This window comes from Heterodontus francisci, chromosome 30 (genome assembly GCF_036365525.1).
Source record: "Heterodontus francisci isolate sHetFra1 chromosome 30, sHetFra1.hap1, whole genome shotgun sequence".
Classification (NCBI taxonomy): domain Eukaryota; kingdom Metazoa; phylum Chordata; class Chondrichthyes; order Heterodontiformes; family Heterodontidae; genus Heterodontus; species Heterodontus francisci.
Window position 1 is genome coordinate 16,520,654 of NC_090400.1, and position 27,298 is coordinate 16,547,951.

General features: G+C 44.8%; 1 protein-coding gene across 2 annotated transcripts; it reads left to right on the top strand.

Annotated features, from left to right (window-relative positions):
• Positions 1–303: 303 nt before the first annotated feature.
• Positions 304–27,219, top strand: polr2j (RNA polymerase II subunit J). 2 transcript variants are annotated; one of them, XM_068009936.1, is made up of 4 exons: positions 304–408; positions 11,145–11,234; positions 12,885–13,059; positions 27,022–27,219. In XM_068009936.1, exons 1-4 carry the CDS (start codon positions 356–358, stop codon positions 27,055–27,057), a joined length of 354 nt encoding a protein of 117 aa, XP_067866037.1. In that variant the 5' UTR covers positions 304–355; the 3' UTR covers positions 27,058–27,219. The 2 variants fall into 2 exon arrangements, with proteins under 2 accessions (XP_067866037.1, XP_067866038.1); XM_068009937.1 differs by lacking the exon at positions 27,022–27,219 and adding an exon at positions 26,347–26,388.
• The last annotated feature ends 79 nt before the right edge of the window (positions 27,220–27,298 follow it).

The window sequence follows — 27,298 nt, forward strand, 5'->3', positions numbered from 1 at the left end:
GGGGTGGTGCATAGGACAAGAGGAGGAATGGAGAGCATGCGCCTTATTTCCAGGCGGCGGCGCAATTCTCTGCGTATCCAGGCGGTGGCGCTGTTCTCGGTGCAGCCAGGCGATGGCGCTGTTCTCGGCGTACCCAGACGGCGGCGCTGTTCTCGGTGCAGCCAGGCGATGGCGCTGTTCTTGGCGTACCCAGACGGTGGCGCTGTTCCCGTCGTATCCAGGCGGTGGCGCTGTTCTCGGTGCAGCCAGGCGATGGCGCTGTTCTCGGCGTACCCAGACGGCGGCGCTGTCTCCATCGGCTGTTGCCGTGAGTATAGAAGCTCTTCTTGTCTCCTTTGTTGTCTATTGTGAGGAAATGAACGCGCCGCCGGCATTTGAGAGTTTTCTGCTTTTTGAGGGAGAGAAAAAGTGAGTAAGAGCCGGGAGGAATGAATCGGGGCCGAGGAGGAGGAGGAGGGGAAATGAAGCCAGGAGCGGGGACGGGAGGAATGAAGCTGGGGCCTGGATTTAGGCCTTGGCCAAGCTCCACTTGCCGCCCCGCGCTGAAGTGTTTTGGTGTTACCTGAACGTTCGCAGGAGCCCGGGCTTGGCGAAGGCTCCGTGTCGGGAGAGAGGGTGTTTCACTGCTGGTGAAATGTTGATACTGTGGAGCGGCAGTACGGACACTGTTGGAATCGCCATCACTGGCTTCTCATCCTGCCCCAGTACCGTTATTTCTGTTCTCCCCAAAGGATCTATCCTTGGTCCCCTCCGATTTCTCATCTTCATGACCACACCCAGCTCACCATCACTTACCAGCATTTAGTAAGTGATTAAGGTCCATTCTAATCCTAACTTTTAAAATAGTAAAGGAACTAGTGGTAAGTTTAATAAAGTATATTAAAAAAGGAAAGTAAAATGAATAATTGAACAAAATAATTAAGTAATTAATTAAAACACTTTAAGGACAGGAGGATCGGTGATGTGTCATGGTTGCAGCATGTGGGAGCTCCTGGATGCCAGTGTGATTCAGGGCAAACGTGTCTGCAGTAAGTGTTTGCGGCTCGAAGAGCTTCAGCTCAGAGTCATTGAACTGTAGTTTGAGCTGCAGGCACTGCGACGCATCAGGGAGGGGGAAAGTTATCTGGACATTTTGTACCGGGAGGCGGTCACGCCCCTTAGGATAGGGTCTTCTGATTTGGTCAGGGACAGGAGAATGTGGCTGCAGCTGAGTCAGGTAAGGGGACCCAGAGGGCAGGCGTGTAGGAGCCTCAGCCTTTGCGATTGTCCAACAGGTTTGAGGTTCTTTCAGCTAGTTTGGATGAGAGTGGGGGCTGCAGGGTGAATGAGCAACCTGACCATGGCACCATTGGACAGGAAGCCATTCAAGTGGAGGGAGAAAAAAGGAATGTAGTGGTAGTAGGGGACAGTATAGTGAGGGGAGTTGACACTGTTCTCTGCAGTAAAGAGCGAGAGTCCAGATGGCTGTGTTGCCTGCCCTGTGCCAGGGTTTGGGACATCTGCTCAGGGCTGGACAGGAATTTAGAGGGAGAGAGAGGATCCAGTCGTTGTGGTCCATGTAGGTACCAATGACATAGGCAGGACAAGGAAAGAGGTTCTGCATAGTCATTATGAAGAACAAGGTGCCAAATTAAGTAAAAGAACCTCAAAGGTAATCTCTGGATTATTACTTGAGCCACGTGCAAATTGGCATAGGGCAAATAAGATTAGAGAAATTAATGTGTGGCTCAAAGACTGGTGTGGTAGAAGTGGGTTCCGGTTCGTGGGGCACTGGCACCAGTACTGGGGAAAGTGGTGGCAATACCGTTGGGATGGTCTACACCTGAACACCCCTGCTGGGGCTGGTGTTCTAGTGAGCCGCAAGTAGAGAGGGTTTTAAACTGAATAGTGGGGGCAAGGGATCAAATTTGGGAAGATATGGTAAATCAAGGAGTAGAGACAAGGCAAGAGAGAAAAGTATTAATATGAGAAATGATAAACAGACTGTGACAGGAAGGGACAGAGTGTACAAATCTGAGTAAATCAACAGATAAGGCTAGAGGTTACAAAAATAATAAAAGGACAAAACTAAAAGCTCTGTATCTGAATGCACGTAGCATTCGAAACAAAACAGATGAACTGAGAGTGCAAATAGAAATAAATAAGTACAATCTGATAGCCATTACAGAGACATGGCTGCAGGCCAACATAGATTGGGACCTGAATATTGAAGGGTACATGGCATTCAGGAAGGACAGGAACCTAGGAAAAGATGGACGTGTAGCTCTGTTAATTAATGATGGTATTAGCGCAATAGAGAGGGATGACCTAAGTTCAGGAGACCAGGATGTGGAAGCGATTTAGGTAGAGATGAGAAATCTAAAAGGTGAGCAGTCACTTGTGGGAGTGGTGTACAGGCCACCTAACATTAACCACACTGTAGGACGGGGTATAAAGGAAGAAATAATGACAGCTTGTCAGAAAGGTACAGCGATAGTTAAGGGGGATTTAACCTTCATACAGACTGGAAAAATCAGATGGACAGAGGTAGCCTATATGCGGAGTACATAGAATGTCTGTGGGATAGTTTCTTGGAACAGTATGTTCTGGAGCCAATCAGAAAGCAGGCTATACTGGACCTGATATTGTACAACAAGATAGGATTAATTAATGACCTCATAGTTAAGGCACCCCTAGATAGCAGCGATCATAATATGATTGAATTTTACCTTCAGTTTGAGGGAGAGAAGTGTGGGCCTAAGACTAGTATTTTAAACTTAAATAAGGGCAATTATGAGGGCATGAAAGCAAAGCTAGCTAAAATGAACTGGTAAATCAGGTTAAGGGATAGGTCAATAGAGATGCAGTGGCAGACATTTAAGGGGATATTTCAGAATACACAGAATAGATACATTTCAACAAGAAAGAAAACTTCCAAGGGTGGGACCCGCCTTCCATGGTTAACTAAAACAGTAATAATAGTATCAAACTTAAAGAAAAAGCATATAATTGCGCAAAGATGGGAGGAAGGTCAGAAGATTGGACAGAATATAAAAAACAGCAAAGAATGATTAAAAGATTGATAAGGAAGGTAAAATTAGAGTATAAGAGAAAGCTAGCTTGAAAAATAAAGACAGATAGTAAGAGTTTCTATAGATATTTAAAAAAGAAAAGAGTTAACAAATTGAGTGTTGGTCCTATAGAAAGTGAGTCTGGGGAATTAACAATGGACAATAAGGAGATGGCAAATGAACAGATATTTTGCATCGGTCTTCACTATAGAGGATACAAGTAACATCCCAGTATTAGCTGTAAATCAGGAAATGGAAGGGCGGGAGCAACTCAAATAAATTACAAACACCAGGGAAGTGGAACTGAACAAATTGTTGGAGCTGCAGGCTGACAAGTCCCCGGGTCCTGATGGACTTTATCCTAGGGTCTTAAAAGAAGTAGCTAGTGAGATAGTTGATGCATTAGTTTTAATTTTCCAAAATTCCCTAGATTCAGGGAAGGAAAATAGCGAATGTAGTTCCTTTATTCAAAAAAGGGAGGGAGGCAGAAAGCAGGAAACTACAGGCCAGTTAGCTTAACATCTGTCTTAGGGAAAATGTTAGAAGCTATTACTAAAGACATTATAGCAGGGCATTTAGAAAAATTCAAGATAATCAGGCAGAGTCAACATGGTTTTGTGAAAGGGAAATCATGTTTAACCAATTTCTTGGAGTTCTTTGGGGGAGTTACATGCGCAGTGGATAAAGATGGATGTATTGTATTTAGATTTCCAGAAGGCATTTGATAAGATGCCACATCAAAGCTTATTGCAGAAAATAAAAGCTCATGGTGTAGGAGGTAACGTATTGGCATGGATAGAAGATTGGCTAGCCAACAGGAAATAGAGAGTAGGCATAAATGGGTCATTTTTTGTTTGGCAAGATGTAATGAGCGGTGTTCCACAAGGATCTGTGCTGGGATCTTGACTTTTTACAATTTATATAAAATGACTTGGATGAGGTTGCGAAGTGTGCTGATGACACAAAGATAGGTAGGAAAGTAACTTGTGAAGAGGACATAAGGGAGCTACAAAGGGATATAGATAGGTTAAGTGTGTGGTAAAAGACCTGGAAAATGGAGTATAATGCGGGAAAGTGTGAAATTGTCCACTTTGGCAGGAAGAATAAAAAAGAAGCATATTATCTAAATGGTGAGAGATTGCAGAGCTCTGAGATGCAGAGGGATCTGGGTGTCCTAGTTCTTGAATCGCAAAAGGTTAGTATACAGGTACAGCCACATAATTAGGAAAGCTAATAGAATGTTATCATTTATCGCGAGGAGAATTGAATACAAAAGTAGGGAGGTTATGCTTCAGCTATACAGAGCATTGGTGAGACCACATCTGGAGTAAAGTGCACAGTACTGGTCTCCTTATTTAGGGAAGGATGTAAATACATTGGAGGCAGTACAGAGAAGGTTTATTAGACTAACACCTGGAATGGGCGGGCTGTCTTACGAGGAAAGTTCAGACAGGCTAGGCTTGTATCTGCTGGAATTTAGAAGAGTAAGAGGCGACTTGATTGAAGCATATAAGATCCTGAGCGGTCTTGATGGTGGATGTGGAAAGGATGTTTCCCCTTGTGGGAGAATCTAGAGCTAGGGTCACTGTTTAAAAATAAGGAGTCACCCATTTAAGACAGAGATGAGAAGAAATTTTTTCTGAGTGTTGTGGGTCTTTGGAATTCTCTTCCTCAAAAGGCGGTGGAAGCAGCATCTTTGAATATTTTTAAGGCAGAATGTGACGGGTGAGAAAGGTGTCTAGGGGACTTTCTCATGGTCTCATTGTAATAGGGTTTGATTTTAAATACACCGTGTTTTGAGCTCCCCTTTGGTGAATCCTTGTTCACCACTTTCCAATTATAAGGCAAAGAAATGAGCACAAACAAGCTTTCTCAGGTTTAAAGAAGCAAAGTGAAATTTATTAAATCTTAAACTCTAATTCGGTTAATGCCTACGGATACACGCCACGCCTCACGCTAGCATTCATACGTGATACACACGTGCAAATAGAGACAGAAAAGAGCAGAAGAGAAATAAAGTGGAGAGGTTTGAGACAATATCAGAAGAGTTTCTTGTTACTGTGCTTCGAGCTCACTGTAGTCCTTTGTAGGTAGTTCTGGCTTGTAGTTAATTCTTGCTTTTCGTTGTGGCCCAGTATTCTTAAACCTTGTTCACTGTAGGAAACTTTTCTCTCTTGGGGTTCCTGTGTCTTCAATGGATTCCAAAGCTGGTGCGAAAGAGTTGAGCAGACAGGAGAGAGGTGGCGGCAAGCCAGCCACAAGAGGTATTTTCCAGTCCAGGAGCAAACAGCTTTGAGTTTTAAAACTCGTTGGCAAGTTCAAATTCGAAAAAAAAACCTCCAGCAGCCAGTTAGTCATGTGACTTAACAGGCCTGACCACGTCTGTTTGTGTATTCGGCCATCTTGGTAGTTAACCGGGAATGCTAGCCTCTCCACATTCAACTCTGGTAATCAAAAGTCCATTGTGGATTAAATTGGAGCAGTGAGTGCCCCTTTGTCCTTTCCAAGTACTGTATGTTACTATGCAAATGTCTTTCTAGTCAAGGGTCTGTTTTTTTTAAACAAGTTCTTTACCCCAGTAACAGCTTAAAAATCAATGTTCATGTGGCGAAATATGTCTCACATTCTTGGCAGGTGGGGGGGCCTCCATGACACAGAGGTAGATAGATTCTTGATAAGCAAAAGTGTGGAAGATTGTCAGTGGGAGGTGGAAATATGGAGTAATCAGTTCAGCCATGAACTGATTGAATGGCAGAGCAGACTCGAAGGGCCGAGTGGCCTACTAATTTGTATGTTCGTATGTACTTCTCTTGGCTCCTGCACTGTTGCTAAATTATCAGACTGCTTATCCAACGTCTGGTACTGATTGAGGACAAATTTTCTCCAATTAAATATTGGGGAGACTGTAGCCATTGTTTTTGGTCCCTATCAAAACTCTGTTCCCGAGCTACCCGTTCCATCCCTCTCCTCAGCCGTGGATGAACAGTGTCTGCACTGCCGGCTCCACAATATCAACGTTTCACCAGCACTGAACACCCTTTCCCCTGGCTCGGAGTCTTCGCCAATCCTGGGCTACTGCCAAAACACTTCAACACGGGGCGGCAAGTGGAGGTTGGCCAAAGCCTAAGTCCTGGTCCAAGCTTCATTCCCTTCCCGTTGCCAGGTCAACAGTCTGAGATTAAATGTCCATTCGCAACCTCGGTGTCACATTTGACCCCAAGATGAGCTTCCAACCTCCTATTCGTGCCTTCACTAAGACCACATGATTCCACTTCCCTAACATTGCCCAACTTCGCCCCTATGTCAACTCATTTGCTGCTAAAACCCTCTGTCATGCCTTTGTTACCTCTCGACTTGACTATTTCAACACAGGCCTGACTGTTCTCCAACATTCTACTCTCCATAAGCTTGAGGTCATCCAAAACTCTGCTGCCTGCACCAAGTCCTGTTCCCCTGCCTTAAAGGAGAGGTAGTGAAGCGGAGAGGTTTAGGTAGGGAATTCTAGAGCTTAGGGCCTAGGCAGCTGAAGGCACAGTCACCAATGGTGGCATGATTAAAATCGGGGATGCTCAAGAGACCAGAATTGGATGAGCATAGATATTTCAGAGGGTAGTTGGGCTGGAGGAGATTCCAGAAACAGGGAGGGAGCGAGACCTTGGAGGAATTTGAAAACAAAGATGAGAATTTCAAAATAGAGATGTTGCTTGAATGGGAGCCAAGTGGTCTGTCCAGTTTTAGTCGTCTTTGACTTTTCTGTAGCATTTTGATACAACTGAGTGGCTTGCTGGGTCATATCAGAAAGCAGTTAAAAGTCAACCACATTGCTGTGGATCTGGAGTCACATGTATGCCAGACTGAGTAAGAATAGCAGATTTCCTTCTCTGAAGGTAATTCGTGAACCAGATGACTTTTTATGACAATCCAGTAGTTTCATGACCATCACTAAAGACTAGCTTTTTGTTCCAGATTTTTAAAAATTAATTAATTGAATTTAAATTCCCACAGGTTCCAGACCATTAGTCGAGGCCTCTAGATTAAGGTGCTCCTTAAAACCTACCTCTTTGACCAAGCTTTGGTTATTTGCCCTAAGATCAGAGAACAGTAGTGTAGTGGTAATCTTACTGGACTAGTAATCTGGAGGCCTGGACTGGCAGTTGTGGGAATTTAAATTCAATTAATTAATTTTTAAAAATCTGGAATAAAAAGCTAGCCTTTAATGATGGCCATGAAACTACTGGATTGTCATAAAAATCTGGTTCACGAATTACCTTCAGAGAAGGAAATGTGCTATTCTTACCCAGTCTGGCATACATGTGGATCTGGAGTCACAGCAATGTGGTTGACTTTTAACTGCCTTCTGAAATGACCCAGCAAGCCACTCAATTGTATCAAACTGCTACAGAAAAGACAAATAAGACTAAAACTGGACAGACCACCTGGCATTGACCTCGGTACCAGAAATGGCAATGGCATACTCTGCCCAGTCAGTCCTGCAAAGTCCTCCTCACAAACGTCTGGGGACTTGTGCCAAACTTGGGACAGCTGTCTGACAGACTAGTCAAGGAACAACCTGACATAGTCATACTCACCGAATCATACCTTACAGCCAATGTCCTAGACTACTCCATCACCATCCCTGGGTATCTGCTGTCCCACCGGCAGCACGAACCCACCAGAGGTGGCGGCACAGTGGTATACATTAATTTTGGACCCAATGAAGTCTTCATGGCATCAGGTCAAACATGGGTGAGAAAACCTCCTGCTGATTACCACCTAACTGCCATTCCTTACCTGATGAATCAGTGCTCGTTCATGTTGGGGATACAGAATGTACTCAGAGTGGGGGACTTCAATGTCCATCACCAGGAGTGGCTCAGTAGAATCACTGAAGGGCAAATCTGCCAGACTGGGCCTGTAGCAAGTGGTGAGAGAACCAACAAGAGGGAAAAACCTACTTGACCTCGTCCTCACCAATCTACCTGGCACAGATGCATCTATCCATGACAGTATTGGTAAGAGTGACCACGGCACAGTCCAGTCTTCATACTGAGGACATCCTCCATCATATTTTGTGGCACTACCATTGTGCGAAATGAGCTAAATTCACAACAGATCTGGCCAGTCATAATTGGGCATCTATGAGGCGCAGTGAGCCATCCACAGTAGCATAATTATATTCAACCACAATCTGTAATCTCATATCCTTCACTCTACCATTACCATCAAGCCAGGGAATCAACCTGGTTCCATGAGGCATAAAGGGGTGCCAGGAGCAGCACTGGCATGTCTAAAAAGGAGATGCCACCCTGGTGAAGCTACAACACAGGCATGCTAAACTTTGGAAGCAGCATGTGATAGATGGAGCTGAGCCATCCGAGAACCAACGGATCAGATCAAAGCTCTGCAGTCCTGCCACATCCAATTGTGAATGGTGCTAGACAATTAAATATCTGACCAGAGGAGGACTCTCCACAAATATCCCCATCTTCCTGCTGCGTGCATTCAAATAAAGAGCCTTTAGTTCTGTCTTTTTGCCATTTTTCCCTACTCTGACCCTATTTGCTGGTGCACTTTTATGTTTGTGTCCTGTGTCCCTTGCTGTCACACTCTGGTTATCATTATGCGTATCGCTACCCTGCACTATTGCCTTGTCCTTTCTCGTTAACTTTCTAAATCTCCCCACACGTGCACCCTCTCCCACCCCACCACCCCCTTCATTTAGTTTAAAGCCCTCTCTACAGCTCCAGATATACAATTCGCCAGGACACTGGTCCCAGCGCTGTTCAAGTGAATCCCATTCCAATGGTACAGTTCCTTCTTTCCCCAGTACTGATGCCAGTGCCCCATTAATTGAAACCCATTTCTCCCACGCTGATCTTTGAGCCATGCATTCAGCTCTCTAATCTTATTTACCCTATGCCAATTTGCTGGTGGCTCAGGTAGTGATTAAGAGATTATTACCTTTGTGGTTCTGCTTTTTAGTTTCCCCTCTGTTGCTCTGTCTCCCTGCTCCTTTTCCTCTCGTGCTCTCTCCTGCTGCTCCTCCTCTGTTGCTCTCCTCTCCGCTTGTTTCCCTCTGTTGCTTTCGTTGCCCTTTACCCGTCCCCTCTCCCTCCGCTTGCTCTCTCCCCCCGCTTACTCTCTCATTCCCCCTGCTTTTTCCAGTCTTGCTCTATCCTCCCCCCTCCGCTTCTTTGCCTCTTGCTGTCATTCCCCCACCTCCATCCCCTCTACTCTCTTTCCCCCCCCCACCCCCGCTGTACCCCCCATCCCCGCTCTCCCCCCACCCCCCCACTCACACGCTCTTCTCCTCCCCCCTCCCATGCTCCCCCTGCTCTTTCCTCCCCCCACCACTCCCGCTCTTCCCTTTTGTTGCTCTCCATCCCACTCCCTCTCTTCCCCTCTGTTGCTCTCCTCCCACTTTTTCCCTTCTGTTGTGCACTCTCATGCTTCTTGCATTGACATTCATTATTCATATTTTTGCTTTCCTGTCTTTCACATGCACGTTTTCTCATTCTCTGAACTGTTTGCCCCTCTTTCCTCTGCACCTCTAGTTCTTTGCATTCTTGCTGCCCATACAGGGGCATTTCGTCATGGTACATGTATGCAAGCTGAGAAACACTGCTCTTGTGCGTGTAAGGGAATTTGCAAAACTGAGGTCCAGAATGTTCTCACTTTGGAGCGGCACAGAAGCAGCAGGAGGGACATTGACTGCTCAGATTGTACATGCCCAGAAATTGTAACTCCGATTCCAGCCTTTGGGGATGGAGCAGACTAGCAAGCCCAAAAGCCCTCAGAAAAGAGGAGAGAGTGAGTTTGGAAGCATTGGAATGGTCATGTTTTAAGTTAAATATTATATATATTCAATGAGTTTATGTTGTAAATTTTATTCTTTGGTAACTAATACTCAAAGGATTTCAAAAGAAGTTTTTTGTGAATGGGAATTTTTAAAAGTAGTAAAAGACAGTATATGTTTTTATGACTGGTTCAAATATCACATTCACTAAAAGCAACCAGTTTGCACGCTGTGGGGAAGTGGGATACATTCCCATAGTTTCCTTTACACATCAGATGCAGAAGATTTAAATATATATGTGGATAGATGGCAGCGAAAGAGAATATAATGATACTGCCCACTCGTCAAGTGTTAGGAATTTGGATCTGCTGCAGGTAACTACTTGCGTTCAGTGGTTTCATTGGTCTGTTTGGCTGGTTATTTTTTAAATTGAAGTTGACTTCCTCCACTGCCCTGTATCTGCTAGCATGATGATAGGGCCCAGGAATGTAACAGTGACATCTGTGTCTCACAGGCATGCACTACTTTAATCTATCCTTAAGGCAGAGCAAGATAACAGTAGGCGAGACGTTATTTGGTTCAGTGTGAAAGCTGCTTATTCCACAGTAGGCAAAGCATACTGAACACTGAGTGTGATGAGAGACAATCAGTATAACTTTTGTTTGCATACTATTACAAAAATAAAGAACAAGTGTATTCCGGGCTACTTTGGTGGGGCTTTTACTTAATGTAAAGGTATGAACTCTCCTTGCCAAGGCAGAGATTCTCATGGTACCTGACTGACTCTTTGGTGTCTGTGTCCTGGTCAAAAGAGTTGTCAACACTTAAGGTGCTCGATATCTTCTGAATGACCGGACCAGACATTGCTAATGAATGGGTCATTAGGATCTGTGCAAAAACTGCAATTAAATCACCTCTTGATTACGTATGGATGGCCAGGCCAGTATGGACTGTCTGAGGAAAGTGCTTCCTTTTAGGTGAGCTTCTGCCCAAACCCACATTCAAATCACTTGTCACATTTTCACAGGAACATAGTCACAGAATTCTGAACAATGGCACCAGTAATGGCTCAGTCTTCAGAACTCCCAAGAATGGTGCCTTTTGAAGAGTGTTTACCAGGTAATTTGCTACTCGGGAAATGTTCCCTTTCATAGCATATTCTTTTGACATTATTCTATGCTGGCTTGAATTCTGACCTGTTGCTCCTGTGGCTACTGCGTTGTTTTGTCTGCAGGTATTCTCTGGCTATGGCTGATGAGGTGGTTTTGTACTATTACCATTTTCCTTTTTTTCTGTAGGATAACAATAATAAAAGACACAAAAGTGCCAAATGCCTGCCTGTTCACCATTAACAAGGAGGACCACACCCTAGGTAACACCATCAGATCGTAAGTGTACAGTTTCAGCACACAAGGCTGTTCCATTCTAACTAAGTTGTAGTGATGGTGGGTTCCTGATGGTTTTTCTCCTCCACCCTCTTTCCTAAGTTCCTCTCCCCAGGGGCACCCGCTTGCTGAGATGTGTTTCCACGAGTCGATATGCCTGGCCTATTTGGCCTAGTTACTGTTAGACTATGACTCGTCTTTCCATTTTCCCAGATATTATCTGTGTCCACCTTGCCTACTTTCAGCAGCTTCTTGCTCAATTATTACTGTTCGCAGTGAGAGCTTGTATCTTGCTGATATGGTAAATTAGCCCTCTTCAAACGTGAACAGGTAATTGTGGGGAACTGGCTGGGTCGTGGGTTGGGACGCATACCACAAGATGTGGACTCATCCTCACCAACCCCCCCACCACACCTATCAAAAAGAGACCCCAAAGTAGATCACACACCAGCAAGCCCCACTCATCCAATTCACAGAGAGCCCCCAATCCACCACCTTTTCTGTTTCAGGGGTGCCTCAGTCAAGGAAAGATCTTGATCCTGTCAACTCAGAAGAAAATGTACAAAACTCACTAAGACCCTCTGTGCCATGTATTGTAAGATATATGTCATAACCCAAGAAAGCGCAGAAGTCTACAGAAACTTCAAAAACATGTCTTCGGGTTCTAAAATATCCACCATGCAGAGCAAGTCTATGTGAGATGGGCAGTTTATTCACTAATATTTGCTGCTTATTATACATATAGCAGCTAATGAATGTTCTAATGCACTGATTACATTTAGTTATTATGCCAAAGCTGCATTACCTAAAGTTACTTCACATAAGGATTTTAAGGTTTTTCATACAAGGGTTAAAATTGATTGCTGCTAGGTGCTGTACCAGACCTCTGCTGAGGTTTCAAGGCTCTTGACCTGCATCCCCAATCAAAAATGGGCAGTGACCTCCGCCCTCCTCCACCCCACCTTTACTGGATTGTATGTGCTGCTTGCTGACTGAGCTGCACAGCTCTGTAATGGTTTGAGAAGTCATTTGTGGTGAGGACAGCATGGAAATTGCTTCCTTCTGCAAAGTAACCTGCACTAACCGATAACAGGGTGGTTTATACTTAAAGTAATTTTTGCCTCTGCCCCTCTCCCATTAACATAATGAAAATTCTGTATAAGTTGCTGATTTATATTTGTTGGACTTGTATTTTGTCCATTTTTTTGCATGCAAGTATTACAGGAATTAAATGAGTAATTATTTCATATGAGTAATTTCACAAGCAAAATTAGTACATGGGAGAGAACTTTGCAAACACAAGAGAGACGGAGACTACACTTAACAAGGAGTGCTCTCCCACTGGAGTCCTCTGCAGAACAAATGGAAAATATGGTATGTAGAGGCCTTCCAATGCCAGAGAGAAATTCACACCTGTGTAGTGGTTTATGTATCACACTAATAAGTGGTATCAACATGGACAGCAGTTTGATTCTGTAAATGAGCAGCCTGAACATATGTATGTTTCACACTTGCCCATTTACAGCAGGTCAGCAGTGTAGTGCTCATGGTCAACATCAAGTGTTGGAATTTGTGAGGAAAAGTGAAGGATATTGAGGGAAAGTTGCCTTTGATTGCAAGATAACATGTTTGATATCCTGTTTTGTTTTACAGGCAGTTGCTGAAAGACCCTCAGGTGCTGTTTGCAGGTTACAAGGTGCCCCATCCTCTTGAGCATAAAATTGTTATCCGTGTACAGACCACCCCTGACTACAGTCCACAGGAAGCCTTTACAAATGCCATCACTGATTTGATCAGTGAGCTATCACTGCTGGAGGAACGGTTCCGAGTAAGTTCATGTTTGGAGATTGAAGCACTGGTGCTGACAAAACTAATTAATCTTAGCGGAGATTAAAAAACGCTGTTTTGGATGTGTTTCACTAAATTGGACATCTATCATTGTGCAGCTGAGGCAATGCAGTAGTTTAGAGCAGTGTCCATTCATGTCTGTCTGGATGAGTCCTAAATGTCATGTGACTGTGTGTAGAGGACAAAAATCTTGACATTGCCGCTGCGGTCAGTCTCCTTGGACGCCATATGCCTGGTTGGTGTGAGAATTGAAATGCCACACAGATGTTGCACTAGATATGCTCTTTGAATTTTGGGGATAATGCATATTATTGTAAAAGTATAAAGGGAGTTTACTGTTTAACCAGCTCATATACCTGACCTGAGAATGCCATGGCCTTAACCTTGCCATTTCCTGTAGTCTCTACTCCCATGGCCTTGACCACTGACCAAGTTATCTCCATCCACTTATTTGTATCAACTGAGTTCTGATGAAAGGTCATCAATCAGTAGCGTTAACTCTGTTTCTCTCCACAACTGCTGCCATACCTGCTGAATATTTCTTATTTTTATCCCTTACCAAACACATCCCCCTGCCCCTCCTAATCTTTCTTCCTTCTGCAACTGGCACAGAAATAACTTCCAACTCACTAACAACTACACCTTTAAACACCTAACTGTCTAGCCCAGGGGTCTGCAACCTGCGGCTCTTTAACATCTAATTTGCAGCTCCCAACCTTTTCCAGTTGGATCATATTAACTTGAAAAAAGCCTGTGGGCATAAAAAGCTAATCGTTATGCTGCACTTTATGGTTGCAAATGATTTTAACAAAAGACATGATCATGTTCTAAATAAATGTGTTTGAGTGGTATAGCTACACCACGGTTATAGATAGTGCCTTTGCTTCAAGGAACAGGTTTTATGGTTGCGACCATTATTGTTTCTAGTATAGATGAAATGATAAATTATTCTGAATGTGCTTTTAAAACAGAGTGTCCAACATACAGCCCGTGGGCCAGTATCCAGTCCGCCAAAGGATTGTATCCGGCCCGCCAATGAGCCTGTGGCTTGGCTCTGATTGACAGCTTCCCCCGTACGTCAGGCTGAGGGGGTAGGGGGAACCCATGTCTGACGGGTGAGGGACCCCTACCTGTGATTGATCACTCTCTGTGACTGACAGGGACCGCCCAGGCTGCGTTAGCGCTGATTGATGGAATGCGGCACAGGTGCCCTGGGATCAGCCGCCCTTGCTGCTTTCAGTAAATGTCCTGTATCCTGCACGCTGGGCAAGTTCCCGCCTCTGCTTGCCCCACCTTTTGTAAAATAGGCATGGTAATTATCCGGTTGTGGGAATGGCTGCTGCAGGGAACACGAAGTGAGGAACACAGAGTGGAGAGTGAAGTGGGAGGGGGGGAAGAGAGAACTAGAGTCATAGAGTCATTTATTTACGACAAAAAGGAGGCCATTCGGCCCATCAAGTGCATGTTGGCTCTCTACGGAGATATGCAGTCAGTCCCACTTCCCAGCCCAATCCCCATAGTCCTGCAAGTCTATTTCTCTCAGGTAGCCATTCACTTCCTCTAGAAGTAATTGATAGTTTCCACTTCCACCACCCCCGTGGGTAGCGAGCTCCAGGTCATTACCACCTGCTGCGTAAAAAAAGTGCTTTCTCATATTCCCCCTGCATCTTTTGCCCAAAACATGCAATTTGTGTCCCCTTATCCTATAGGGAGGGAAAGAGACAGAGACACACACACAGAGTGTGGGGAGAGGGGGTGGAGAGAGATCAAGTTCTCTCCCGACAGATGGAAAAGTATCCAGAATATCACTACATCAAGTGTGCAGGCAGAGATTGATTACTTGTGCAAGCAAAAACAATGCTAGATATGCCACTAAATCAGTTTTCAATATAGTAACGAGAAAGTAAGTTAATAAATTAGTCTTCTCATTTAAAGCTTCTTCACAAAAATGGACATTTGTTGTTTTGATAGTGGAATGAATTTTTAATGCCTTTATCTTTCTGAAACTTGCTTACCGGCCCCCTATGTAGGGAAAAAGTTGTAATGTGGCCCCCCAAGGGAAAAGGTTGGATAACATAGAAAAATAGGAGCAGGAGTAGGCCATTCGGCCCTTCGAGCCTGCGCCGCCATTCAATACGATCATGGCTGATCATCCAAACTCAGTACCCTGTTCCCGCTTTCTCCCCGTATCCCTTGATCCCTTTAGCCCTAAGAACTTATCTAACTGTTGAAATTATTTAATGATTTGGCCTCAACTGCTTTCTGTGGTAGAGAATTCCACAGGTTCAGCACTCTCTAGGTGAAGAAATCCTTCCTCATCTCAGTCCTAAATGGCTTACCCCTTATCCTTAGATTGTGACCCCTGGTCCTGGACTCCCCCGCCATCGGTAACATCCTTCCTGCATCTAGTCTGTCCAGTCCTGTTAGAATTTTGTAGGTTTCTATGCGATCCTCTCTCATTATTCTAAACTCCAGCGAATACAAGCCTAATCGACCCAATCTTTCTTCATACGTCAGTCCTGCCATCCCAGGAATCAGTCTGGTGAGCCTTTGCTGCACTCCCTCCATAGCAAGAACATCCTTCCTCAGATAAGGAGACCAAAACTGCACACAATACTCCAGATGTGGCCTCACCAAGGCCTTGTATAATTGCAGCAAGACATCCTTGCTCCTGTACTCAAATCCTCTCGCTATGAAGGCCAACATACCATTTGCCTTCTTAACTGCCTGCTGCACCTGCATGCTTACTTTCTGTGCACAAGGACACCCAGGTCTCGCTGCACCTCCCTCTTTCCCAATCTATCGCCATTCAGATAATCTGCCTTTCTGTTTTTACCACCAAAGTGGATAGCCTCACATTTATCCACATTATACTGCATCTGCCATGTATTTGTCCACTCACTCAACCTGTCCAAATCACACTGGAGCTTCTGTGCATCCTCCTCACAGCTCACACTGCCACCCAGCTTTGTGTCATCTGCAAACTTGGATAAATTACATTTAATTCCCTCATCTATTCCCTGTGGTACCCCACTAGTCACTGCCTGCCACTCGGAAAAAGACCGTGTATTCCTACTCTTTGTTTCCTGTCTGCCAACCAGTTCTCCATCCATGTCAGTACCTTACTCCCAATCCCATGTGCGTTAATTTTGCACGCTAATCTCTTATGTGGGACCTTATCGAAAGCCTTCTGAAAGTCCAAATGACCCACATCCACTGGTTCTCCCTTATCTGTTCTACTAGTTACATCCTCAAAAAATTCCAGTAGGTTTGTGAAGCATGATTTCCCTTTCGTAAATCCATGTTGACTTTGTCCAATCCTGTCATTGTTTTCCAAGTGCTTTGCTATTACATCTTTTATAACAGACTCTAATATTTTCCTCACTGCTGCTGTCAGGCTAACCGGTCTATAATTCCCTGTTTTCTCTCCATCACCTATTTTAAATAGTGGGGTTGCATTACCTATCCTCCAATCCGTTGGAACTGTTCCAGAGTCCATAGAATTCTGAAAAATGACCATCTGCCATTTCTAGGGCCACTTCCTTAAGTACTCTGGGATGTAGACTATCAGGCCCGGGGGATTTATCGGCCTTCAATCCCATCAATTTGCCTAACACCATTTCTCTACTAATACTGATTTCATACAGTTCCTCCTTCTCACTAGACCCTATGTTCCCCAACATTTCTGGGAAGTAATCTGTGTCCTCTTTTGTGAAGACAGAAACAAAGTATGTATTTAATTGGTCTGCCATTTCTTTGTTCCCCATTATAAATTACCCTGTTTCTGACTGTAAGGGGCCCACATTTGTCTTCACTAATCTTTTTCTCTTCACATGTCTATAGAAGTTTTTATGTTCTCTGCAAGCTTACTCTCACACTCTATTTTCCCCTTCTTAATCAATCCCTTTGTCCTCCTTTGCTGAATTCTAAACTGCTCCCAATCCGCAGGTTTGCTGCTTGTTCTGGCCATTTTATATTTCTCCTCCTTGGATCTAATACTATCCCTAATTTCTTTTGTAAGCCATGGTTGAGCCACCCTTCCTGTTTTATTTTTGCACCAGACAGGAATGTACAATTGTTGTAATCCTGTATTAGAAGCTTTGTTTTAATCACGAGGATCAATAGCTGAAAAAAGTATCTTAATTCTACATATCTTAGTTTAAAAAAAAAAGTCAAAAAATGCTTTCATAGAGTTATACAGCACAGAAACAGGTCCTTCAACCCATCGTGTTTGTGCTGGCCATCAAGCACCTATCTATTCTAATCCCATTTTCCAGCACTTGTTCCTAGCCTTGTATGCTCATATAAATACTTAACTGTTGTGAGGGTTCTTGCCTCTACCATTCCTTCAGGCAGTGTTTTTGCTAGTTTACATTCATATTCTATTCTCCCTTTCTTTATCAATTCCTTGGTCCTCCTTTGCTGTATTATAAAATCCAACCAATCCTCAGGTTTACTACTGTTTCTGGCCAAGCCTTCAGGCAGTGTGTTCCAGATTCCAACCACCCTCTGGGTGAATTTTTTTCCCCTCAAATCTCCTCGAAACCTCCTGCCCCTTAACTTAAATCTATTTTCCCGTGTTATTGACACCTCCGCTAAGGGAAAAAGTTTCTTCCTATCTACCATATCTCTGCCCCTCATAATTTTGTATACCACAGTCAGGTCCCACCCTCAGCCTTCTCTGCTCTAAGGAAAACAACCCTAGCCTATCCAGTCTCCATATCTGAAATGCTCCAGCCAGGCAACATCCTGGTGAATCTCCTCTGCATCCTCTCCAGTGCAATAACATCCTTCCTATAGTGGGGCGACCAGAACTGTACATAGTACTCCAACTGTGGCCTAACTAGCGTTATTCATTTCCATCATAACCTCCCTGCTCTTAAAATATATGCCTTTGCTAATAAAGGCAAGTATCCCATATGCCTTCATAACCGCCTTATCTACCTGTGCTGCTGTTGTCAGAAGTCCTTCTGACCCTCTATACTTCCTAGGGTCCCCTACCATCCATTGTATATTCCCTTGCCTTATTAGTCGTTCCAAAATGCATCACCTCACACTTCTCGGGCCTAAATTCCATTTGCCACTGCTCTGCCCATCTTCCCAGCCCATCTACATAGTCCTGTAATCTAAGGCTTTCCTCCTCGCTATTTACGACACCACCAAATTTCGTGTCATCTGCAAACTTACTGATCATACCTCCTATATTCACATCTAAATCATTAATGTACACTACAAACAGCAAGGGTCCCAGCACCGATCCCTGCGGTACACCACTGGTCACAGGCTTCCAGTCACAAAAACAACCCTTGACCATCACCCTCTGCCTCCTGCCATTAAGCCAGTTTTGGATCCAGTTTGCCAAATTGTCCTGGACCCCTTGGACCAATCTCCCATGCAGGACCTTATCAAAAGCCTTACTGAAGTCCATGTAGACTACATCAACTGCTTTACCCTCATCTACGCACCTAGTCATCTCCTCGAAAAATTCAGATTTGTTAGACATGATCTGCCCCTGACAAAGCCATGCTGACTATCCTTGATTAATCCCTGCCTCTCCAAGTGGAGATTCATCCTGTCCCTCAGAATTTTTTCCAATAGTTTCCCTACCACTGGTGTTAGACTCACTGGCCTGTAATTACCTGGTTTATCCCTAGTACCCTTCTTGAATAATGGTACCACATTCGCTGTCCTCCAGTCCTCTGGCAACTCCTGTGGCCAGAGAGGATTTGAAAATTTGTGTCAGAGCCCCTGCAATCATTACAGTCTCATTACTTGCCTCACATAGCAGCCTGGGATACATCTAATCTGGGCCTGGGGATTTATCCACTTTTAAGCCCGCTAAAACTGCTAATACCTCCTCCCTTTCAATGCTAATTTGCTCAAGTATATCACAGTCCCCCTCCCTGATCTCTACACTTACATCGTCCTTCTCCATAGTGACCGCAAATGAAAAGTAATCATTTAAAACATCACCTACGTCCTCCGATTCCACACACATTGCCACTTTGGTGCCTAATGGGCCCTACTCTTTTCCTGGTTATCCTCTTGCCCTTAATATACTTATAAAACGCCTTGGGATTTTTCTTTATCTTGCCCGCCAGTGTTTTTTCATGTCCCCTCTTAGCTCTCCTAATTACTTTTTTAAGTACCCCCCTGCACTTTCTATACTCCTCTAGGTACTCTGCTGTTTTCAGCCGTCTGAATCTGCCATAAGCCTCCTTTTTTTCCTTATCCAATCCTCTATATCCCTTGACATCCAGGGTTCCCTGGACTTGTTGGTCCTACTCTTCACCTTTACGGCAACATGTTGGCCCTGAACTCTCACTGTTTCCTTTTTGAATGACTTCCACTGGTCTGATGTAGACCTTCATACATGTAGCTGCCCCCAGTCCATTTTGGCCAGATCCTGTTTTATCATATTGAAATCGGCCTTCCCCCAATTCAGTACCTTTATTTCCGGTCCATCTTTGTCCTTTTCCATATCTACCTTAGAGTTATAGTTTAGTTTAGTTTAGAGATACAGCACTGAAACAGGCCCTTCAGCCCACCGAGTCTGTGCCGACCATCAACCACCCATTTATACTAATCCTACACTAATTCCATATTCCTACCCCATCCCCACCTTCCCTATATTTCCCTACCACCTACCTATACTAGGGGCAGTTTATAATGGCTAATTAACCTATCAACCAGCAAGTCTTTGGCATGTGGGAGGAAACCGGAGCACCCGGAGGAAATGGTCACTATCTCCGAAATGCTCCCCCACTGACACTTCTACCACTTGTCCGGCTTCATTCCTTAGGATTAGATCCAGTACTGCCCCGTCTCTTGTAGGACTTTCTACGTGCTGGCTCAAAAAGCTGTCCTGGATGCACTTTAAGAATTCCGCCCCCTTTAAACCTTTTACACCAGGACTATCCCAGTTAATATTGGGGAAGTTGAAATCCCCTACTGTTATTATCCTATTATTTTTACACCTCTCTGAGATTTGCCTACATATCTGCTCCTCTATCTCTCCCTGACTGTTTGGAGGCCTGTAGTACACTCCCAGCAAAGTGATTGCCCCCGTTTTGTTTTTAAGTTCTACCCATATGGCCTCATTTGAGGAACCTTCTAAGATATCATCCCTCCTTACTGCAGTAATTGACTCCTTGATCAACAGTGCAATATCATCTCCTCTTTTACACCCGTCCCCCGTCATGCCTGAAGATTCTATACCCTGGAATATTGAGCTGCCAGTCCTCCCTTCCCTCAACCATGTGTCTGTGATGGCAATAATAGCATAATCCCATGTGTTAATCAATGCCCTCAATTCAGTTGCCTTGTCAGACTCCTTGTGTTAAAATAGATGTAATCCAGCCTTGCATTATTTGCTTGTATTTAACAGGTCTATATTTGCTCTGCCTTCCAGACTGACTTAGTTTCTCTTCTATATTTGACTGTGCATCACCCTCTACTCTGTATCCCATCCCCCTGCCAAATTAGTTTAACCACCATCCACCCACCCGCCCCCCCCCCCCACCCACCCAACAACAGCACTAGCAAACCTCCCTGCAAGAAGGTTGGTCCTGTTCCGGTTCAGGTACAACCCGTCCGGCTTGTACAGGTCGCACCTTTGCCAGAAACAGACCCAGTGATCCAGGAAACTAAAGTCCTCCCTCCTGCACCATCTCCTCAGCCACGCATTCATCTGCTCTATCCTCGTATTTCTATACTCACTACCACCTGGCACCAGGAGTAATCCAGAGATTACAACCTTTAAGGTCCTGCTTTTTAATCTGCTACCTAGCTCCCTAAATTCTTGTTGCAGGACCTCATCCCTCTTTCTCCCTATGTTGTTGGTACCAATGTGAACTATGACCTCTGACTGTTCACCCTCTCCCTTCAGGATATGCTGCAGCCGCTCCGCGAGACCCTTGACCCTAGCACCAGAGAGGCAACATACCATCCTGGAGTCACGTTTGCGGCCACAGAAATGCTTATCTGTACCCCTAACGATAGAATCCCTTATCACTGTAGTGCTCCTGCTCTTTTTCCTCCCCTCCTGTGCAGCTGAGCCACCCGTGGTGCCACAGACTTGGTTCTTGCTGAACTCCCCTGAGAAGCTGTCTGTTCCAACAGTATCCAAAGCGGAAAATCTGTTAGAGAGGGAGGTGGACCCAGGGGACTCCTGCACTACCTGCCTAGTTCTTCTACTCTGCCTGGTGGTCACCCATTCCCTTTCTGCCTGAGCAGTCTTCACCTGCGGTGTGACCACCTCCCTGTACGTGCTATCCACGATGATCTCAGCCTCGCGGATGCTCCAGTGTCCCCAGCCGCAGCTCCAGATCCAAAACGAGTATAATTCAGTTAGGTGTATTTTAATTTTGATTTTTTCTATTGATACATAAATTCAACATGTATATTTATTATATATGCAAATTATGCATTCTAACAGAGACACTTGGCAAGTTGCCAAGTATTTGATTTAGAAATGCTGAATTTTCATTTTGTGGCGACCAATAGTTTTTAATTTCAGCAATCATTTTTTAAAAAGGGTTGCTGACCCCCTGATCTAACCTATAGTATTCAATTTGTCACAATACATAGGACAGGAGTAGGCCATTCAGTCCCTCGAGCTTGATCTGCCATTCATTTTGACCTCAACTTCATTTACCCCTGCTCCATATCCCCTTGATACTCTTACCTAACAAAAGTCTATTGGTCTCAGTTTTAAAAGCTTCATGGGCCCAGCATCCAGTCATTTTGGTGCAGTTGGGGGAAACTTTCCATATTTCTACTACCCTTTGTGTGAAAAATACTTACCGGTTTCATTTCTAAATGGGCTAGCTTTATTTTAAAGGTTATATGCCCTTGTTGTCAGAGGCAATTTTTTCCGTATCTATCCAATTACTTTTATCGTTTTGAAGACCTCGATTAGATCTCCCAACAATCTTCTAAAATTAAAAGAAACGCAAGCCAAGTTTATATCACCTGCCCTCAGGATGTGGTGTGCAGAACTGATGGAGGACTTCAGATAGGTCCGGACTATGGTTCGACACAACTGAAGCATTAACTTTGCCAAACCCCCCCCCCCCCCCCCCCGCTTTGTATTCCAGTCCTTTTGAGCTAAAAGCCACAATTATTTGACTTTTTGCAGCTGTGCACTGGGTTTTTAGTGATTTTTGTACATGGGCATCCAAATCCCTTTGCTCTTTTACAGTTCAGTCTCCAACCATTTAGAAAATTATTTGATTTATCTTGCTCTGGTCCAAAGTGGATCATTCTCATATTTCTCCCATTGAACTGCATCTGCCAGTTTTGCCCACTCACTTAGTCTCTCTATGTCTGTTTGAAACTTTCTACTTCCATCTGTACAACTTGTGCCTCTGAATATAGCATCATCTGCAGATTTGGGTATACAACTCTATACTTTCATACAAGTATTTGATATATATAAAAGCTGAGGCCCCAGTACAGATCACTTGGTAACGCATCTCGCTACTTCCTGCCAATCACAGTTCATTCCCTTTATCCACACTCTCCATCCCCTACCCCTCAACCGATCGCCAACTCATACAACAAGGATGCTTATGCAGTTGTCAGCTTGCTAAAGCACGTCCTCCATCTATGATATTCTTGAACCCAGCAAAATCCTTATCTGTCCATTTCTGGTTGTTTCCCTAGTATGGCTCCATCTTCACTTAAACTTGAGCGTATCAGGAGCACAGTTGGTTTAGCCATGTCCTCAGGTCTGGCTGAAACATCTCAAATCCTACCAGCCTCACTGTCTGCTAAAACTGCCCACTACTCCAGGATCATCCTGGAGATCATAGATAACCACTGGTTTCTTTTTTCGACCAATCATTGCCTTAAACCTTCCCCTCACACTTCCAACATGCCGATCTTATGGGCATTGTCACTAAGATGGAAACCATTTGTTCAACTGCTTCATTCTTCAAGGGTAGGCGGTGGTGTAGTGGTATTCTCACTGGACTAGTAACCCAGAGACCCAGGGTATTGCTCTGGGGACATGGGTTCAAATCGCACCACAACAGAAGGTGGACTTTGAATTCAATTAATAAATCTGGAATTAAAAAGATAGTCTAATGATGGCCATGAAACCATTGTCGATTGCTGTAAAAACCCATCTGGTTCACTAATGTCCTTTAGGGAAGGAAATCTGCTGTCCTTACCTGGTCTGGCCTACATGTGACTCCAGACCCACAGCAATGTGGTTAACTCTTACATGTCCTCTGAAATGGCCTAGCAAGCCACTCAGTTGTACCTAACCGCTACGAAGTCAATAAAAAGGAATGAAACTTAACGGGCCACCCGGCATCGACCTAGGCACCGGAAATGACAACGGCAGAACCAGCCCTGTCGACCCTGCAAAGTCCTCCTTACTAACATCTGGGGGCTTGTGCCAAAGTTGGGAGAGCTGTCCCACAGACTAGTCAAGCAACAGCCTGACATAATCATACTCACGGAATCATACCTGACAGACAATGTCCCAGACACTACCATCACCATCCCCGGGTATGTCCTGTCCCACCGGCAGGACAGACCCACCAGAGGTGGCGGCACAGTGGTATACAGTACGGAGGGAGTTGCCCTGGGAGTCCTCAAAATCGACTCTGGACCCCATGAAGTCTCATGGCATCAGATCAAACATGGACAAGGAAACCTCCTGCTGATTACCACCTACTGCCCTCCCTCAGCTGATGAGTCAGTACTCCACCATGTTGAACACCACTTGGAGGAAGCACTGAGGGTGGCGAGGGCACAGAATGTACTCTGGGTCGGGGACTTCAATGTCCATCAGCAAGAGTGGCTCGGTAGCACCACTACTGACCGAGCTGGCCGAGTCCTAAAGGACATATCTGCTAGACTGGGTATGCGGCAGGTGGTGAGGGAACCAACAAGAGGGGAAAACATACTTGACCTCGTCCTCACCAATCACACTGCCGCAGATGCATCTGTCCATGACAGTATTGGTAGGAGTAACCACCGCACAGTCGTTGTGGAGACGAAGTCCCGCCTTCACATTGAGAATACCCTCCTTCGTGTTGTGTGGCACTACCACCGTGCTCATTGGGATAGATTTCGAACAGATCTAGCAATGCAAAACTGGGCATCCATGAGGTGCTGTGGGCCATCAGCAGCAGCAGAATTGTACTCAACCACAATCTGTAACCTCATGGCCTGGCATATCCCCCAGTCTACCATTACCATCAAGCCAGGAGACCAACCCTGGTTCAATGAAGAGTGCAGGAGGCCAGTACCGCTACAACACTGGCATCTACTCTGCAATGTGGAAAATTGCCCGGGTATGTCCTGTACACAAAAAGCAGGACAAGTCCAACCCGGCCAATTACTGCCCCATCAGCCTACTCTCAATCATCAGTAAAGTGATGGAAGGTGTCATCAACAGTGCCATCAAGCGACACTTGCTTTGCAATAACCTGCAGTGATGCTCAGTTTGGGTTCCGCCAGGGCCACTCAGCTCCTGACCTCACGACAGCCTTGCTTCAAACATGGACAAAAGAGCTGAACTTGAGGTGAGAGTGACTGCTCTTGACATCAAGGCAGCGTTTGACCGAGTATGGCATCAAGGAGCCCTAGCAAAACTAAGGTCAATGGGAATCAGGGGGAAAACCCTCTGCTGGCTGGAGTCATACCTAGCGCAAAGGAAGATGGTTGTGGTTGTTGGAGGTCAGTCATCTCAGCTCCAGGACATCACTGCAGGAGTTCCTCAGGGTAGTGTCCTAGGCCCAACCATCTTCAGCTGCTTCATCAATGACCTTCCTTCAATCATAAGGTCAGAAGTGGGGATGATTGCACAATGTTCAGCACCATTCGTGACTCCTCAGATACTGAATCAGTCTGTGTAGAAATGCAGCAAGACCTGGACAATATCCAGGCTTGGACTGATAAGTGGCAAGTAACATTTGCACCACACAAGTGCCAGGCAATGACCATCTCCAACAAGAGAGAATCTAACCTTCTCCCCTTGACATTCAATGGCATTACCATCGCTGAATCCCCCACTATCAACATCCTCGGGGCTACCATTGACCAGAAACTGAACTGGCCATATAAATACTGTGGCTACAAAAGCAGGTCAGAGGCTAGGAATCCTGCAGTGAGTAACTCACCTCCTGACTCCCCAAAGCCTCTCCACCATCTACAAGGCACAAGTCAGGAGTATGATGGAATACTTTCCTCTTGCCTGGATGGGTGCAGCTCCAACAACACTCAAGGAGCTTGACACCATCCAGGACAAAGCAGCCCGCGTGATTAGCACCCCATCTACAAACATTCACTCCCTCCACCACAGACGCACAGTGGCAGCAGTGTGTACCATCTACAAGATGCACTGCAGAAATGCACCAAGGCTCTTTAGACAGCACCTTCCAAACCTGCGGCCTCTACCAACTAGAAGGACAAGGGCAGAAAATGCATGGGAACACCACCACCTGCAAGTTCACCTCCAAGTGACACACCATCCTGACTTGGAACTATATCGCCATTCCTTCACTGTCGCTGGGTTAAAATCCTGGAACTCCCTTCCTAACAGCACTGTGGGTGTACCTACCGCACATGGACTGCAGCGGTTCAAGAAGGCAGCTCACCACCACCTTCTCAAGGGCAATTAGGGATGGGCAATAAATGCTGGCCTGGCCAGTGACGCCCACATCCCATGAATGAATTTTTAAAAAAATTCTCTGCTCACTAAACCAAACCTCCTGTCTTAGCCGTAAGCTCTGAACCCGTGTCTCTCCCCTTATGCCTTCTTCAAGCTCACTCATCCATGAGGTCTACCTCCTACACCTATGACCCCATTCCCACTAAACTGTTGACCACCCAAATTCTTTTCCTGGCCCTCATGCTGGCTAACATTGAAAATGGTTGTGTCTGCTTTGATTCCTTTCCCCCTCTATTTCAGAATTGCCACCATCACCACATCCGTCAAGAAAACCTCCCCTGACCCTTTATCCTTGCAAACTGCAGCTCCATTTCCAAAGTTCTGAGGCGAGTTCTTGATGTAGCCATCTTGCTGAGATGTCAGGCTGACAATACATACCTCCCGTCGGAGGTAGAGGCTGTGTTGGTCTTTGCTAACTCATGCTGATTAGTTCTGAGTGGCATTGTCAGAACCGTAGGGGCAATGTATGGTCTTGGCTTAGAATACAAAGGGATTCATATCCTCACCATAACCCTGTTGCCACTGTGATTCTATAATTTTTAGTGGCTTCGACAAAGTGAATCTGGTTTCTTTTGATAGCAATTTGACCTGACGTACTTCTCGTGACAACAGGAGTGTCTGGTGATTGACCTAGTAAGTCTTTGTCCTGGACAGATTAATATTTTGGAATAACTGGTTTGTAACTGACTTTTTTTCTGTCTAGGCATCATTTAACTTGCATTGTGTTGTGAACTGTGCCACAGAGTCTACTGAGATGTACAGCTGTTTTTGAGTTGAATTTTTTAAGTTTAATTATCCTGACCAGTTTGTTCATTATAACAAACTCATCCTTTTCCCATCTTCAGTGGACCATATGGTGTAATAACGTAGAATGACCTTTAAGATCCCAGTTTAAATTCCTATTCTGTTGTGAGGTTGCAGTCTTGGAGTAGAGGGGGCTGCAGTTGATTTCAGAACCTGCAGCGAAGGGAGAAAAAAAATTGTCCAGTATTCCTGATTGCTGTTTGTTGACCCTGGCTGGATGAATGAGTAGTACCCACAAACATCTGTAGTGTAGGATTACTTAAGTGCCTCATGTTGCACATCACTTTCAGAAGAAACCAGTATGTTTTTGCCTTTGATCTGGTTCCATATGAACCTCTTGGTCTTGTTGAGATTATTTAAACTTTGGGAATTGATAATTCCCCACCCCACTGCTGTTGTACTGATGAGCAATAAAACTTAATGATAAGTTATCATTATCTTCTATTCCAGGTTGCCATTAAAGATAAACAAGAAGGAATTGAATGAGAAGTTGCCAGATCTCGAATGCTGTTATGGCAGAAGTTTTATTTTTAGGTCAGGGACCTCCATATGCATTTGATTTTAAAAAAAATATAGAATCATTGTTTCACTGATGTCTTGCTATATAAAATATAGATAAAATAAAGCTTTGTCTCATTTAAGTGTCAATTTGTTAGTGATTATTTGGAAGCAGTTCACACCATGACACTGTACTGGGGGTATACAAAGACTTATGCGATGTAGCACC